Below are 16977 nucleotides of genomic sequence, written 5' to 3'. Positions count from 1 at the left end.
ACCTCCTACATCAGGAATCCCCCTTTCATATGAGGAGTTCCTCCCTTAAAATCAGAGTTTCCTCTTCAAATCAGGAGTTCCACCTTCACAAGAGGAGTCCATTTTTTAACAGCAGCCCCCCCCCTCACATCAGGAGTCCACTCCTTCAAATCAGACCCCTCATCCTTCACAACAGAGTGCCCCCTTTACATTAGTAGGCCAACCCCTAACATCAGGTTCCCTTTTTTCACATCAGTGAGAGGACACAGTGGTTGGCCATGGAAACAATGCAGCAGATGAAAGACACATCATGCTTAATTCTCTTTCCAACATTGGAACATGTTCATCAGTGCCAACAGCACAGAACTGGTGGAAACCAGTGGTGCCCAGATAGACCCATTTACTGTCTGGACAAGTCTGGCTGGACGTGGTATTTATGGAAGAATTTTGGTCAAATAGCTATACCTCTGATGTAAAAGCATGGCTAAGCGACTCAGCTATGCACGAAAATATAGAAACTAAGGTGCAGAAAAATGGCAGCTGGTGCTCTAGAGTGGAGAGTCAAAGCCTCAAAATATTTGGCTGTAGCAGGAGGGCTGTGAAGGGCTGGACAGTGGTATAATAATGAGTGTCTGCAGGCAATTGTGAAGCATGCTAGAGGTTCCCTGCAAATTTGGGGCTGCATTTCTACAAATAGTGTGGGGGATTTAGTTAGGATCAATGGTGTCCTCAGTGATGAGAAATACAGGCAGATGCTTATCCATCATGCCATACCCTCAGGGAAGCATGTGATTGGACCCAAATTTATTATGCAGCAGGACAACGACTTCAAACATACAGCCAATGTCATTAAGAATGATCTTCAGCATAAAGAAGAACAAGGAATCCTGGAAGTGATGGGTTGGCCCCCACAGAGCCCTGTTCTCAGTATCACCGAGTCTTTTTGGGATTACATGAAGAGACAGATGGATTTGAGACAGGCTACATCCACAGAAGATCTGTGGATGGGAAGCCCCCTCTCCACATACCTTATTTATCAGTTTGTCTTGCTAAGCTGTGGTAAGTGTACTCATTCTAATATGGAAGGAATCGGAAACCCTGGAACTGCAGCCAATTTGGAAAGATCTGGCGCTGTCTTCCTGATTGGCTGCAGTTCCAGTGCATTTGATTCATTACAGATTGCAGTGACAAAGTAAACTTACTGAACTGCAGAATTGGCTGTAAAACATGTCAGCTGTAATTTCTCCTGCCTTTTGCCACTATGCAGGAGAACAGTGAGCGGGGCGGTGGAGGTGATGTGGGATAATGTTCAGCTGTGTGGGACTTATGTTAAAATCCAGGGCAATACCACAGAATCCGGGACTGTTCGGAGGTATGCATAGTGTTTTTTTTTTTTATTATTATTAGGGGAAACTAACCTGTTAACCACTTAAGCCCCGGAGGATTTGGCTGCTAAACGACCAGGGGGTATTTTGCGATTCGGCACTGCGTGACTTTAACGGACAATTGCGCGGTCGTGCGACGCTGTACCTAAACTAATTTGACGTCCTTTTTTTCCCACAAACAGAGCTTTCTTTTGGTGGTATTTGATCACCTGTGCGATTTTTTGATCATGCGCTATAAACAAAAAAAGAGCATAAACTTTGCAAAAATAACAATATTTTTCAAATTTTTTTTATATGAAATTCCCCCAAAAAAATGTAAAAATCAAAATGTTTTAACATTTTCGGCCAATTTGTTTTATGCTACATATGTTTGGTAAAAAAAATCGCAAAAAGCGTATTTTTATTGGTTTGCGCAAAAGTTATCGCGTTTACTAACAAAGGGAAAGATTTTTGTCATTTTTGTTGTTTTTTTTTTAACGCATAATGGCGGCGATCTGTGATTTTTTTTGCGGTATTGCGTCGGACCCTTGACTGACATTTTTGACACTTTTGGGGTTACCAGTGACATTTCTACAGTAATCAGTGCTATACATATGCACTGTTACTGTAAAAATACACTGGTAGTGAAGGGGTTAACTTTATTTGAGAGGGAGGGGCTGTGTGTGTCCCTAGGGGCGTGATTCTTACTGTGATTGGCTGTGGCTTGAGCTGTAGGGACACTGATCAACGGTCCTACATTGTAGAACCGTGTGATCAGTGTTTCTACACCGGGGAGAATGACAGGTGGCTTGTTTACACAAGCTGCCTGACTTTCTCCCTCTCCCCCGGCGATCGCCGAGTGACCGGCGGACATCGGGTCCGCCGGTCACACGCGCAGGGGGGGGTCCGTAACCGCGCGGGAGCGGGAGCGCACCTCCGCGGGCGCGCGCTCGCTCCCCCTGTGAGGGGCTGACTGCCGCAGTAAATATACTGTGAGCAGTCGGCAAGAGGTTAAAGGATAAGATCACCCTAAAAAAACATAATTGCACATCTTTTTGCAGGTAAAAAATATGCATTTAATATTTTATTTTACTTGGAGCCTGGAAAGCATTGCACCAATGTTCAATGGATCACAGGTGCCATGCAGGACTCCTGCAGACTTCTCAGTGCATCTGTCTGCTGCAAAGGCTGTCAGGACATGAAATCTCAGATTATTGGAAGTCACCAGAAGATGAAAAGATGGAAAATCTTCCAATTGGGACACTAGTTCTGGTGACTCTGAAGACAACCAGGGATTTCCTCATTTTGTAGAGATTTCCTTTCACTTTCCGTTTTGATGATGGGTTAGGGACTAAAGGGAAATCTCCACAATTTGACACAGATGATAAAAAAAAAACTGACAAGGATTATACCTCTTGCTTGCTGTAGCTGAAATTAAAAAATGTTTTGCTTCCAGTTCTTTAAAGTTGTGGATTAACATACACTTTAAAGTGAAATAACACACTCTCACGCTAGAATGTGGATGAACAATAAAGAAAATAATGGGTTTAATGGCAGAGAGTAGAATGCGGAGGCAAAATGTTGTCAAATCTGCTTCAAACAAATTCAGGTCAAATAAATTCAGATTTAGGCCCCTTTCAGATAGGCTTTCCGATTAGGTCCATCTGTCAGTTTTTCAGACGGACCTTATCGGATGCTCTATGCACCCCTATGGAGCAGCGGATGTCAGCGGGGACATCTCTGCTGACACCCACTGCTCTCTAAACCGTGTGGTCCATGAAATCCAAATGGATGGAAATTGTATATTCCATCCATCTGGAGGATCGGATCGGATAGGATCGGATAAAAACGGACAGGCGGCCCATTTTCATCCGATCACCCATAGAGGAGAGCAGGCATCTGACAGCTCTGTCTCTGCAAAGTAAGTGGAGAGGATCGATCCCCGCTGAGCAAAACAGAGTCTGCCGGGTGTAAAGCCCATGTGAAAGGACCCTTACAGTAGACAAGAGATTTTTACTTGTTTCACTGCAGAAGGAACTATTTTTTTTAGTATTAAAGAAAAAAACAGTCATCTCATAGTAGACTTAGTGAATTTGCCAATGACAGCTCTAAATTCTCAAAGCAATTATGTAATCATGTTTTTTATGCTAAGCATTTCTCACCTTTCTCTATCACATCTGCACTCTACACAAATTTAATATTTCAAACCTACTTCCATCTCCTCATTGCTACCAACTGTTAGAATGTATGACTGATGATAACACATTAACACTTACACTTTTTTTTTCTAAAACTGAACTTTTGCTCACTCGTACTTGTACGGTAATGTAAATAACTTATCTCACCCACCTCTCAAGCCAACTGTGTATGTGTCATATTTAATTTCTTATTTATTTATGAATTATATTCTCATTTCTGGAAGTTGCTCTAATGAAACTCACTTGAATCACAAGGACTTGATAGCATAGAATTAATTTTGTGGACTTCTTCATTACTCCAGCATTAGAAGTTTATAAAGCCCAAATACCTCCTGGACTCTCTAAGCCTTTGTTCTTGACCCAGTTATTAGTTATTTTGTCTGAAGATGAACAATCAAAGAAAATATAAAGTAAAAAAAATATATATAAAATGTGTGAAAAATGTTTTTGTTCAAACAAATTTGCTTTCAAGAGCACTTTCCTGCTGAGTCTCATACACAGTATAAAAAAAATTCTGGGATAAGTCCTATCATACAGAATATGTATAATTTGCTTGAATGGCTAACTAATATAGTATATGTGTTAATAAAATACATCAGCATTTATCTGGATGCTTACAGACACAGGTGGGTGGTTGGTCAAGCGGATCTGATCTGACTGATCTTTGGCATAAACAGGGACAAGTTCTCAATAAAAAGAATCACTCAGCCCAGCCTAGAATTTCTGGCAAAGTCACATTAAGGGGAAGGAGGAAGAGAAGAGCAGTGAATGCAGAGGGTGGCTTGAGTTGAGTCTCATATTTCCGGGGACCAGTTTGCAAAGGTTTTCCAACCTGCAATTGCTGCTTCTCTGGACATTGACCAGCTAGTAACTGCCTTGCCTGGTTGACTTAACATCAATATTACTTTATATGACTAATTGGTCATCTCATATCTGTTGGCAGCTTTAGCCAACATTATGTATTTGTATAAATAGTTATAATGTATATATTAATTCAGATAATACGGATGTTACACTTTAAAGCCCAACTCTTTTCTTTTTAAGTTTTGTATAGAGTGGTTGAGAGTTAGAACTTCTGCCAGATGTTTATTGATTTCTGTTTCCATTTTAGAGGGGTTTCCCCTTCCCCCATTGGTGTAACAAAAGCAAGTTGCCTGGCTGTTGTACTGGTCCAGTGACTTCTTACCCCATCTGAATATTTTCAGCATTTTTAGCACAAGGGATCAACAATTACAGCCTCTATATATCTATCCTGAATGGTTTTCTTTAAACCATAGTGTTTAATAAATACTTGAATTAGTCGCTATTACCTGATAATTTTTAGATAGATTAGTGAGGAGTTGCAACTTCTGGCAGGCGTTTTTTTTGCTATCTGTGACTTCATTGAGGGCGTTTCCCCACCTACTGTGCCAAAAAATCTTATCTTGACAGTACAGGATACAGGTTGACTATTCATAGACCCTGAGTTATACGCTGGGACCTTCAGCTGGACACTGGCAAGCTTTTGAGGACACGACCCCTGTGTGTCCCCCACTATAATGCTACCCCAATCTGTGAGCCCTTCATTTTTTGCTTGTGTCCTAAGGTGACTGACCTCTTCTCCCTTACAGAGAAAATATTCTTAGCTTAACTACTTTATTATTTTCTCTACAGATTCTTCAGGCAACTTCACTATCTTCTAATACAGCAATAGAAGCAGTGTATCCAGATTGGTGCAACCTCAGTAAAAACTTGGGAAATGTACCTGAATCCCATACTGTGGGGACGGCCTGTAATGTATTTTCAGGCACTGAGGGTGCTCACCTCAGCACTTTGTACAACACGTGTAGTTAGCCACAGGGTGCTATAGAGATCCAGGGCTGTGGTCCATTCCTATGGAACCCAGACCCTTAAGACCCCTCTTGGGGTATACTAAGTGTAATGGGCAAAGCCTGGACCATATGTAGGGACTGATGACTTGGGCAGGTAAGACAGGTCATCCTGTATCTCTGGTTTGTTACTGTACAATCTAGAACTGTGCTTGGAATGTATTCACTTTACGGTGTAAACTTTTTAAGCTTGGCTCTAAAATTCAACCACTCAGAGCTTAGCCTCAAATGGATGACCAGGTGTTAAATCATACCACAGGTCACACACTGTACCAACACTTTCCCCTACATCCTTTTATAAGGTATTCAGGCACTTCCTCCTGCCATTTTGCAATGAGGACTTTGCTACAGGATGGTCTGCACTTGAGTTGCTGCGCACTCCTTCTGGATAATGTTTACCCTATTTGCACAACTTACTGCATAACACCCATACCCTTCCCCGAAGAAATGTCTGAAACCAGAAAAAAATTTAGCCATTTGCTCTGCCAAAGGCACACACAACATTCAACCTCAGAGCAACAATGCTTCACTTGCACTGCAGCAGGACCCAATTTTAACACCATTTTCTGCATCTGACACTTTCTCTATCTCAGGCGTGTAACAAGCAACTCACCTCACCAAGGCAGGCTTATCTGCAACTATGTGACAATTCCTTGGAGAACTAATGGCTTTAATACAGCCATCACTGTCCAGGGCCCAAAAACACCAGGCTTCTTCTCCAGCTCCACTGTCTCTGCCTGAGTTGGATCCTGAGATACTGGGCCTAAAAGAGGTGGGGATAGATAGGAATGAAGAGTGCCCAGAGGTGGTGTTCGATAAGGCCATGGAAGATTTATCTCCCCAGGCTCCTAAGTACCTGATGATACGGCTTCATGCAATATGTTTTCAAATGTGGCTGTGTGCAAAAGCCTTGGCATTTTTCACACTTGAATTTCCCCTGTTTTGCTTTGCCCCTTTGGGTACAAAGAGACCTGCGAAATCTAAAACGATACCTTATTTCCTGATCATAAACAAATCATAAACAAATAGAATGGTCAATTTATGACAATTAGGGCTTATCCAGAAAAAAATGTCACCCCTCTGCCAAGTTCTATCCAGTGGTAAAAAAGATCACTAAAAGTAGTTGTTCTTGCTGTCTTAGAGTCAAAGGCATAAAACTACCTATGCAGGTAAGGGGTACCAGCTTTAAGCACAGACATAATGCCCTTGATATGCCCTTGATATACATGTAGGCCATTTACTGTATGTACCTGACTAAAAAACTCCCAGAGATTGCATCATCCCTTCCTGCTTTGTTGCTAGGATGTTGCTAAGGACTCCTAGCTTTTACTGTTATTCTCTGTCATTACAGGAGCAAGCTCTTTCTCTAATTTAAACACCCTCAGATGCGCTTTCTTTCCCTTGATGCAGTAGCTCTATGCTCAGCATTTGAGAGCTCACTAGCTAACTAGCTCACTAGTGAAAGCTAGGGGGCCTTAGAAATGTCCTAGCAACAAGGCAGGATGGGATGATGTAATCTCTGGGAGTTTTTGAGTAAGGTTTTAGGAGGTATAAGGTCTGCACCTATAGCAAAGGCATGATTCAACTTTGGTCAAAGCTGCACAGTTTGTTTTTATTTTCAGGTTCCCCTTACCTGCATAGGCAGTTTTTGAAAATGTTCCTTCAGTCAAATTTTCTGCGGATACAAAGTTTGAGATGCTTTTAAAGGCTCCCTTTACATTTGCAAGCTCAGCTCTGCAACCAGCTGTTGCTGCAATTTCTGTCTGACAAACTGCAGCTAGCTAGACTAGGGCAATGAACAACAAAAAAAAAAAATCCTGTTTTCCAGGCCAAAATTTTAACTGAGCAATTACCTTCTGCTCTTCCCTTTTGTATAGATGCCGTAGAACAAGTAATGACACAAATCTCCAGAATGGCTCTAATTTTAATTCACGTGCAGACATTTGTGGCTCAAAGCCTAGTCAGCTGGACCTGCCTGTAAAAGATGCTTCACATGTGGATGTCTCTTTGATGAAGCACTTGACAAATTCATCAACAATGTCACAGGAGTAAAATTCCACTTCCTCTGGACCCTCTACCCTCAATGCTCTACCCAGGCTTTAACTTCAACACTTAAAGGCTAGGTTAACCTTTTGTAAAAAAAAAAAAAAAAAAAAAATGAATGCACATAATTTTGCAGTTAAATAAATGTGCATTTATTATTTTTTGCACTGCAGCCTGCAAAGCATTTTATCCCAGATCAGTGAATTGCAGGTGCAATTCCAAGCTCCTCTAGACACTTAGTACAGCTGTCTGCCCGTACCTCCCATATGGGCAGACAGTTACTAAAATGCAGGAAATGACAAGAAATTACAATTAACTACAAAAGTGCTCACTAGCGCCCTCAAAGTTTTTTGAGAACTACAAGCTATCTGCCATGGTGGAAGACATGATTTGTAGTTCATTCGTTCACAGTTCACTGTGAATGAATGATGCGGATGTGTGGGGAGTGGGTGTTTTTAAATTGTGACAGTGGGTGCGGGGGGAAGATCTCTAAATATAGATGTAACAATACAAAACTTATCCTTTAAGTTCAGACCTTCCTTTCAGTGTAAGACTTGACCCACACAATCCACCAAGTCCTCATCTGTAGGTTCAATTGGTGGTTGAAGGAAACTGTGATGGAAGGAAAGAAAATCAAATTTAGTTTTGCTCTCTTTTTTCTCAAAACCTTTATTCAATGTATATCTCACAAGTAGCCCCTCTTCGTGCACCTTGTACTTCCTTTGGAATCTAAACTTGGTTCTCAGTGCCCTGCAGAAACCACCCATTGAACCCATCAGGGAAATCCCCTTAGATGACTTCCCCTGCAAGCTGGCCTTCTTGATTGCTATCATGTCTGTCGGACATGTCTTAGAGTTAGTGGCTCTCTCTTAAAAGGAGCCATTCTTCACAAAGACAAGACCAACTTTTCTTCCTAAAGTGGTATTGATTCTGAAGACATAGTTCTGCCATCATTGTGCCCTGCTCCAAAGCACCTAAAAGAAATCACTTTTCACTTTCTGGACATGGTCCGAGCCATCAGAGTCTAACCCAAAGCAATAGCCTCTATCAGAAAGATGGACTCCCTATTTTTTCTATCCTACCCTCAGGGCCATGCAAGGGACATTATGTTTCCATTTCAACCATCGCAATACAATTAAGATAAAAGGAATTTTGACCTGTAAATTCAATATCTTGCCGGACAGGACAGGACACAGGCCACCCTCCCTTCTAGTTATTGGTGGTTTTGCAGCATTGCTTGCTTCAAATCTGAGGACTTATTGAGAGATGTAGATTTATAGGGGGGGGGGGGTTATCCAAGGAGCTTTTCTGCAAAATGTTGCCAGTGTCCAATCACCTGAAGGTACCAAACTATAACCTGTGGCCTGTGAATACTCAGTCTATATATTGTACTGTACTCCAAGATATGGAGTTTGCAGGTGAGTCAAAATTTCCTCTTTTTCGTAGCTGTTTCTGTCCCCACTGTAGAGATTTCCCATTACTTCCCCTCCCACTGCCCACCTTTTATTGGAACAGAATATGTTGGAAAATCTCTTCACTGAGGCGACAGATGGCAATAAAAACAAGAAAGAGTTTCTATTACTTTGGCGTACTATATAAGACAAAATCAAACGTTTTTGCTGCTGTTGAGATTTAGGTGACTTTTTTTTTTTTGCAGGAAGTTCTTGAAAATACACTGTCTTCAGACCGGTCTGTGGGCTGTAGGCCGATGCATTCCTATTCTGTGTGAGCCCCTACCCATCATTCTCAAGGGAATGTACAACTGTACCCGTGGACTAGAGGTGGACAGCAAATGTACCTTGTACTGCGGATCTTACATGGTATGATCTAGATATTATTTAAAATGGAGCTCTATCTATAATGGCACTAGAAATAGTAATTTTTAGTACAGTGCACTCTGTATTGCAGTGTTAATGAGGCAATATTCAGTACATATGCATGGTTTGCTTTAAGGATGCTAGCTTTGTACTTGCTCTATTTGGTTTTATAATCTTGAAATCACACATGTTAAGGTATAGCTAAAGTCAAAACTGTGACTGGAGTACAGGAGGTTAAAACCACTGCCAGTTTTTCTTTTGTCACCTGTGTCTCCTTAGGGAGATTTCTCTTCACTACCTGTTCTGTAGACTTAGTAGGATGAGGATATCCTTCCAATGTGAGGAAAATCCCAAATAACCTATGCACCACCCACATGGAAGAAAAATATATTTAAAATATATTTAAAAAAAAAAAACATTTTTTATTTTTCCCAAATATATTGGAAATATATTTGAAATGCTACAATTTTGGCCATATTCAATATATTTCTAAAAAAAATTTCCCTAAATATATTTTTCTTCCATATGGGCCACTCCAGGCTGCTGTGCTCACCTGGTTCACTAGTCACTTCATCAACACTCCACAAGGTGCAAGTCCAGCCTTTCTGCTGCACACAAATGAACACAGATGAAATCTGGATAGCTGCACTTCTTGATGGCTTTATTAGTAAAATAACTACATGGATTGATGCAAACAGTGGGGGACAGGAGAGAATAAAGAGTTTTGTGCCCACTGGGCGCTTAGTAGTAACCTTACGACTAAACATTGGGTGGGTACGAAACAAGTTATCCTCTCTTGTCCCCCACTGTTTGCATCTGTCCATGTAGTGATTATACTAATAAAGCCATCAAGATGTGCAGCTATCTGGATTTCATCTTTGTTCTTTAGTTAGGAAAATCCCCTGTTAGACAATTGTCCCTTCTATTCCTGTTGTCAAGAACAGGAAATCCAAAATTGTGTTTTTTTCCCCTCACTTTAACTGCCAAAGACATTGGTGTTTGGGGCAATAGCACTTGATTATTAACGTTTTCTTACCGCCAGTGCACATTTTTGTAGCTGTATAATGGTAGCATATGCACATAAGTATTTTTTATATGAAATCATATATTTTTTTGGGGAGAAAAAACAAAAGGAAGGAATCGTCAGGCAAGTGCAGTATTCCAGTTATAATTTTTAATGGAAATAGATAAAAAATACTCACAAGAAATGTAAAATAAAATGGCTCATCTGGGTGCAGAGTAAGGTGGTATTGATTCCTCCTAGTTCCAGCCTGCAGGACCATTGTGACAGGTTCCAGCTGCTGGAAGAGATGAATGGCCAGTTCGGGGGCCTCGAGGAGCCCCGGGAAACCACGCTAGCCAGTGTGGAATGCACACTGGAAATGACGTCACCGGAAGGATGGAGGACCAGACGAGAAGGCAAGGTACTAGGCTACGCGCTATGAACATCTAGCTCTTTCTAGCAGGCTAGTACCTTGCCTTCTCATCTAGTCCTCTATCCTTCTGGTGACACCACTTCTGCTGTGCGTTCCATGCTAGCTAGCGTGGCTTCCTGGGGCTCCTTCAGGCCCCCGGGCCAGCCATTCGTCTCTCTCCCAGAAGCTGGAACCTGTCAAAAGGGTCCTGCAGGTCGGATCTAGGAGGAATCAATACCAACATACTCTGCACTAGATGAGCCATTTTATTTTACATTTATTGTGAGTATTTTTTTTATCTATATCCATTCAAATTTATAACTGGATTACTGCACTTAGCTAGCGCCCCTTTCCCTTTGTTCTTTCTCCTATTAAATCACACAGAGGTGGTCACAACTCAGAGGATAGCAGCCGCAGGTGGTCACGCACTTCCCCTTAACCATATCTTGTCCTTGTCCTATCATTGGTCCTATAGACACTATTGGGGACTGGACTATATATTCTTGGTGTGCCAGATCGTTTTCTCTTTATCACAATTTTTTTTCCTTGCCGTTTGATATTGTGAGTCATTTTAGTACATTTACAGGTTTGTAAATGCTCCCACTGGTGGTCATATTTATATCAGAGAATATGAGTATCAATTCTGCGTAAAGTGATTGTAAATGATCATTTGAAAAAAAAAAAAACAAACATGTTCACACCGCTTAGCAAAGTTCTCTCCTAATAACTCCTCCCCATTGTTAGAGAGGTTGCGGACAAACTGGTATTATTAATCACATTCTTTGGAAATGCAAAGGTCTTACCAGTTATTGGGATAGGGTTTTCAAGTTATCCCAAATCACTGGAATTCTCACTAAACCAGATCCAGCACTGGCCTTTTTATACCTTGGTTATCTGCACTTTCCTGTAGACCATGGTAGTATTGTAGTAATTATACTCTTGGCTGCTAAGTCGCTCCTGATCAGACTTTGGAGAACCGACAGGACACCCAATGTCCCTGAGCGCATCACTCTCCTTAACCTCATATAGTACTACGAAAAAAACTCTAGCCGTTAGAACAAGCTCTCTCTCCAAACTCAAACATATGTAGAATCCTTGGATCCAAATGCGTTCACACAATGACATATAATATGCCTCTTACACTATGATACTGACTGAGAATTTTTTTTGCTTTTGCCTTTTCCTCATTGTCACTCTGTTTTTTTTCTACATGTCCAACTTTATGTACTGAAATTCCTATTATGCAGACTGTATGGTTTATTTTACTATTCTGGTCACTCACTATCAGTACTAATTTTATATATTTTAAACTCTATTTGGCTGGATTTTAACTGACTTAATGCGCCTGTGTCCGTTATATACTCTGTATTTCTTGTTATCTTTTCAAACTTAATATAAACCTAATGCTAGAAAAAAAAAATAACAAACATGTTATACTTACCTGCCTGTGCGATGGTTTTGCACAGAGCAGCCCCACCCCCGCTTCCTCCTTACTGGCTGTTATTGACATTGGCAGGAGCCAATGGCTGCTGTCTGTCTATAAGCCAATTAGTAGGGAGAGAGTCGAAAGAGCCTCTGCTCTTGTACACATTGCTGGATAAAGATTGGGCTCAGGTAAGTATTTAGGAGGGGGCTGAGGGGGAGTTGCATGTTGAAAGTTTTTTATGTCAATGCACAGAATGCATTAAGGCAAAAAAAACTTCTTCCTTTTATAACCACTTGAAGGACTGTTGGGATAACATAGCTATGGTGATCATAGGCAGCCAAGTTTTTACTTTCAATTGCATCACTTTTTGGGGTAACTGTCCATGACTTGCCTAGCAGGATATACTGTAGCTGGCTTCTGATTTGTGATTTCTTACCGTCAAAAGGTAGGTTCCAATATACACATTCCAGCTATCAAATAGTCACACCAAATAATTATAAATATAAATGATCATAAAGTGCAATGTGCAGAAATTGCTAAAGAATAAATATGGGATACCCCTTATCAGGGTATCATAATAATAAAAATGTCAAATTGTTCAACGTGATAGTCCAATAAATATATATAGATAGTGCTATCAACAAGTGTCCAAAGTAATCCAAAAGTGCTTAAGTGCCAGGAGAGAAGTGCAAAATCATGCCATCAATCCAGTGCAGTGGGATGTGCCAATCCTCCCCCTTTGGATGTTTAACTTACCTGACTTCTGTGCTGTGTATTGGCACTTTATATTGAGAAATTTGGTTTACCTAATTTTTAAACAGCAGCATTTGGGTTAAACACATTTTATTTATCCATAGCGTGGTACACGTTTATTTACATTCCAGCTATCAGGATGGAGTGATTGGCTTGCTACTTTGCATGCCAGCAAAAGGCAATTTTTTCCTCTTTTTTTGTCCATGATTTTAGCCATGGCTCCTGTCTTCACATATATTAAAATGAGGGGTTGAAAGGAGAGGATGTGTATTTTTTGTTTTTCATTAGGCCCCTTTCACACAGGCAGGCCGTTCAGATCCGCCTGTCCGTTTTTTTGGCGGATCTGAACGGTCCCCCCATGCATTCCTATGGGGCATCGGATGTCAGTGGAGACATGTCCGCTGACATCCGACCCGATCCGATCCGTCAAATCTGGACCCTATTTTCCATCCGTCCAGCGGATCGGATCGGATGGGATCGGGTGAGAACGGACTGACGGTCCGTTGACATCCGATTTCCCCCATAGAGATGCATGGGGAACTGTCAGCTGTGTCTCCGCACACAGCACGGAGACACAGCTGTCATCCTGCTGCTCAGCGGGGGATCGGCGGCTCGATCCCCCGCTGAGAAAAACGGACTCCGTCCAACGGACGGAGTGTGTGAAAGGAGCCTTAGAAGCCCCTTGGTTTTCTAAAGGAGGGAGAGGACAATTGAACTGTCATCTACTCATTTTTCCCCATGTGAACACTTTCTGTATGAGAGATTTGGGTTTCTAGATCTGCCTATCTGCCACAGTGAGTACAAAAAGTTCTTACTCTTCTTGTTGGAGCAAAAAATAAACAGTACATTTAGTTAGTTTCCCCAGAATAAAATGGAGAATGTGGTGGTTCAGCTGTATGTATGACCTAATTTTTGAGCATAAAATAGCTCATCTCTACATTTACCATTTGATGGCACTGCTGGGCTATCCCTGCCTGCATAAGAAGCCTGGGAAATGAGGTGTTGAGCCAGCAGTCTGACACTAGTTCTCTGATAGCAGATCAATTGACAGCACCTTCATGTGTTAAACAGAGAGCTGCAATTATGACATGAAGAGGAATTTTTTGTTAGCTTAATCACCAACAATGTGCTAATGCAATCTGCCACACCTGCTTCACTCAGTAATTACTGCTTTAGACCACATGCTAACCCTGACCCCTGTCAAACTTTTCTTCTCTTGCAGCAACACCAGTTCTCAGATCTGTATTTCCTTGCGGGCTAGTGCAGCAGGCGGGATGGTTCCTTGTCTGGTACCATTGTCAGAAAAAGGATGCTTGATGGGTTGGCTTTCTCAAGGGCTGCTGTTGACCTTTTCTGCATGTCTCTGAATTACTCCTACATTCTGTTATTTTAAAACAGAGAAGGAGAATGCATATTCAGGCAAAAGTCAGCGGCCTGACATGGCTTGATTAGCTAAAGGGTGAAGTCTATTAAGGTTAAGGTAAATAGCTCAAAGGGATGTGGAATACGGGACTTTTAAGGTGCTCAGACATGTGACGACATAACGTTTTTATATGAAAAGTATAAAAATTTACTTGTCAAAAAACATTTTATACAGCCAAATATTATATGTATTAAAGTAGCACCTTTATTTCCACCTGGTTTTGGCTTCTTCAGGGAAACGCGTGAAGCGTTTATTCTACTGTATGCTGTACAGTGCAATGAAGTCAGCTTGGGAGTGGAATTGAGTCTGTCACCCAGGGCTACATACACCAGTGCAATTCAGGGAAAAGTCAGCAAAAACGGTTCTCCCTCAGAGGGGGCCAGCAATTTAACAGTTAAACATGTTATAGAGGCAGACATATACTGTGACCTCCATTAGATGGCACTCTAATTGCTGCTCAATTGGATGTAATCACTTTACTCAGATTTCAAGGTACACCAAACACTAAAGCCTCGTACACACGCAACGATTGTTGGCCGTGAATTTTCGGCCAACGTCCGATCGGCCGATTGTCGGCTTGTTAGTATGATGCTTCCGACAACCGACTGCGACTTTTCGGCCGAACAAAATCTGGTGTGCATGCTATAAAATTTTTGTTGGCCGTCAACAGAACAGCCGATTGTTCGTCAGTCAGTACAGATTTCGGCAGACAAAAATCAGATGAGCAAGACTGGGCATGCTCAGAGAAGAAAAAACACACGGAAAGTTATCCAGCACATGACATCACTTCTGAAGTTGGTTTTTGTTGGCCGATAAAATTTGTGTGCAGCCTAGAGCACATTTCAACCAACACAACAACACTGGACAAAAGTCGGCCGATCGGTCGGCCAACAATCGTTGCGCGTGTACGAGGCATAAGTCCCCTTTCACACATGCGGACCGTTCAGATCCGCCTGTCAGTTTTTCAGTTGATCTGAACGGATGCCCCATGCATCTCTATGGGGCAGCGGATGTCAGCGGAGACATGTCCACTGACATCCGATCCGATCCTGTCCGTCAAATCCGGATGGATGGAAACCCTATTTTCCATCCAGATGGCAGATCGGATGAGAACGGACAGGCACTCCATTCTCATCTGATTCTCCCATAGAGGACAGCGGGGATCTGACAGCTCCGTCTCCGCACACGGAGCGGACACGGAGCTGCCATCCGCCTGCTCAACGAGGGATCGGTGGATCGATCCCCCGCAGGGCCGGATTAAGAGCATCATGGGCTTGGTGCTGAGGATTTTGAAGGGCCTTAAGGGCCGTGCCTTGGCATGCACCCAGAGGAGGAAGGGTGCAGCCATGCATGCCTAATTCAACATGGGATGCTGTCTCTGAAGCCCATAAACACATCCATGCATCAGCAACTGTCCCTCCTTGTCCGGCCTTCGTGCAGTGTGGGGAGGTTCTGAGGGAGCTGCCTGGGGAAGCGAGCATAGAAGCCAGACTTCTGTGTTTACAAGTGACAGAAGAGCGGTAACAGTGAATATGGCCAACCCGGGGGCCTATATAAAAGGTAGGGGCCTGGAGCTGCAGCTCCAATAGCCCCTACGTTAATCTGGCCCTGATCCCCCGCTGAGAAAAACAGAGTCTGTCGACGGAGCGGACAGTGTGAAAGGGGCCTAAGGCATAACAAATTCCTTTGCCATTCCAAATCTGTAGTCACTGTGTGGTAAAAATGAAGTTTCCTGGTGTTCCAGCCTCTAGTAAGGTAAAGTAAACCTGTGTGCTCTTCAAACTTTTTGCTGGAAATAGACGTGTGTCTGTTTATATCCGCCTACCTCCAAGACCATCTAAGTCTGGAAGCAAAAACGGAAAAGGACTCAATTCTTTTCTGTTTTTCCAGGCCTAAATATGACAGATCAGAGGTAGCCTGATGTAGATAGATTTTGCATATTTTACAAATAGTCTGTTTACATCCAGCCCATAAATCAAACCCAATTTACAAACATTTACTGTCAAAATGAGGACAAAAACTGAATGGGCATGGATGTCACACTTTTGACATCTATCCCGTTCTGTTCTAAATCAGTAGGGGGTTTGTGCATGCAAAAAAAAAAATGAACTTTAAAAATGGACCCTAACTCGGAGTTCTCTAAACATCAAAATCCATAAAACATAAGAAGCCAATAAAAAAAAAAACTACTGGCATCTACCAAAAACTGAAGCAACAGTTTTGGATGGGCTGACTATTTCTGTCTCTTTTTTTGGGCCTGTTCATTGAAGAAGTGCATTCTGCTTCACATCTCAATGTTATGAACACCATCTGTATTTTAAATAGTTTATGGGATTTAGTAATCAGTAATGAAATTACAAGGGCCCGCCCTGACCTTGAAACTTACTGCAAGGTGTTGTTACAATCTACCTATAATGTTTTTTTCCTCTGTGTCAGAAAAACAGCTCAGCTCTATTACAATGACACTGTAACCCCAACCTCACAGCTAACTTAATATTCTTGCCTGTCTTGTGAGCAGTTTACGTTAAGTAGTGATGAGCTGAAAGGCCCCTGGGTTTTGCAATTCTTGCAGGTGCAGAAAATAGGATAATACAAAATGTGTTATTTTCCCAAATTGCTCATCCAGCACAAACTGTTACTTTTTCATATTTTGAAAAAAAAGTAAAAAAAAATGATCTGATTAAGTCCTCC

General features: G+C 41.9%; 1 protein-coding gene across 1 annotated transcript in view; it reads left to right on the top strand.

Moving 5' to 3' along the window:
• PAPPA2 (pappalysin 2) overlaps positions 1-16977 on the top strand; it is a 293674-nt gene that overhangs the window by 214614 nt on the left and 62083 nt on the right. The window contains exon 17 of the mRNA XM_082266022.1: positions 9110-9272. Coding sequence (XP_082122148.1) covers positions 9110-9272 — 163 coding nt within the window. The remainder of the gene's footprint in view (positions 1-9109; positions 9273-16977) is intronic.

This window comes from Pelophylax lessonae (genome assembly GCF_965119305.1).
Source record: "Pelophylax lessonae genome assembly, chromosome: 8".
NCBI classification, from domain to species: Eukaryota; Metazoa; Chordata; class Amphibia; order Anura; family Ranidae; genus Pelophylax; species Pelophylax lessonae.
The sequence above is the reverse complement of the archived record's forward strand: the minus strand, read 5'-3'. Positions and strand labels throughout refer to the sequence as shown.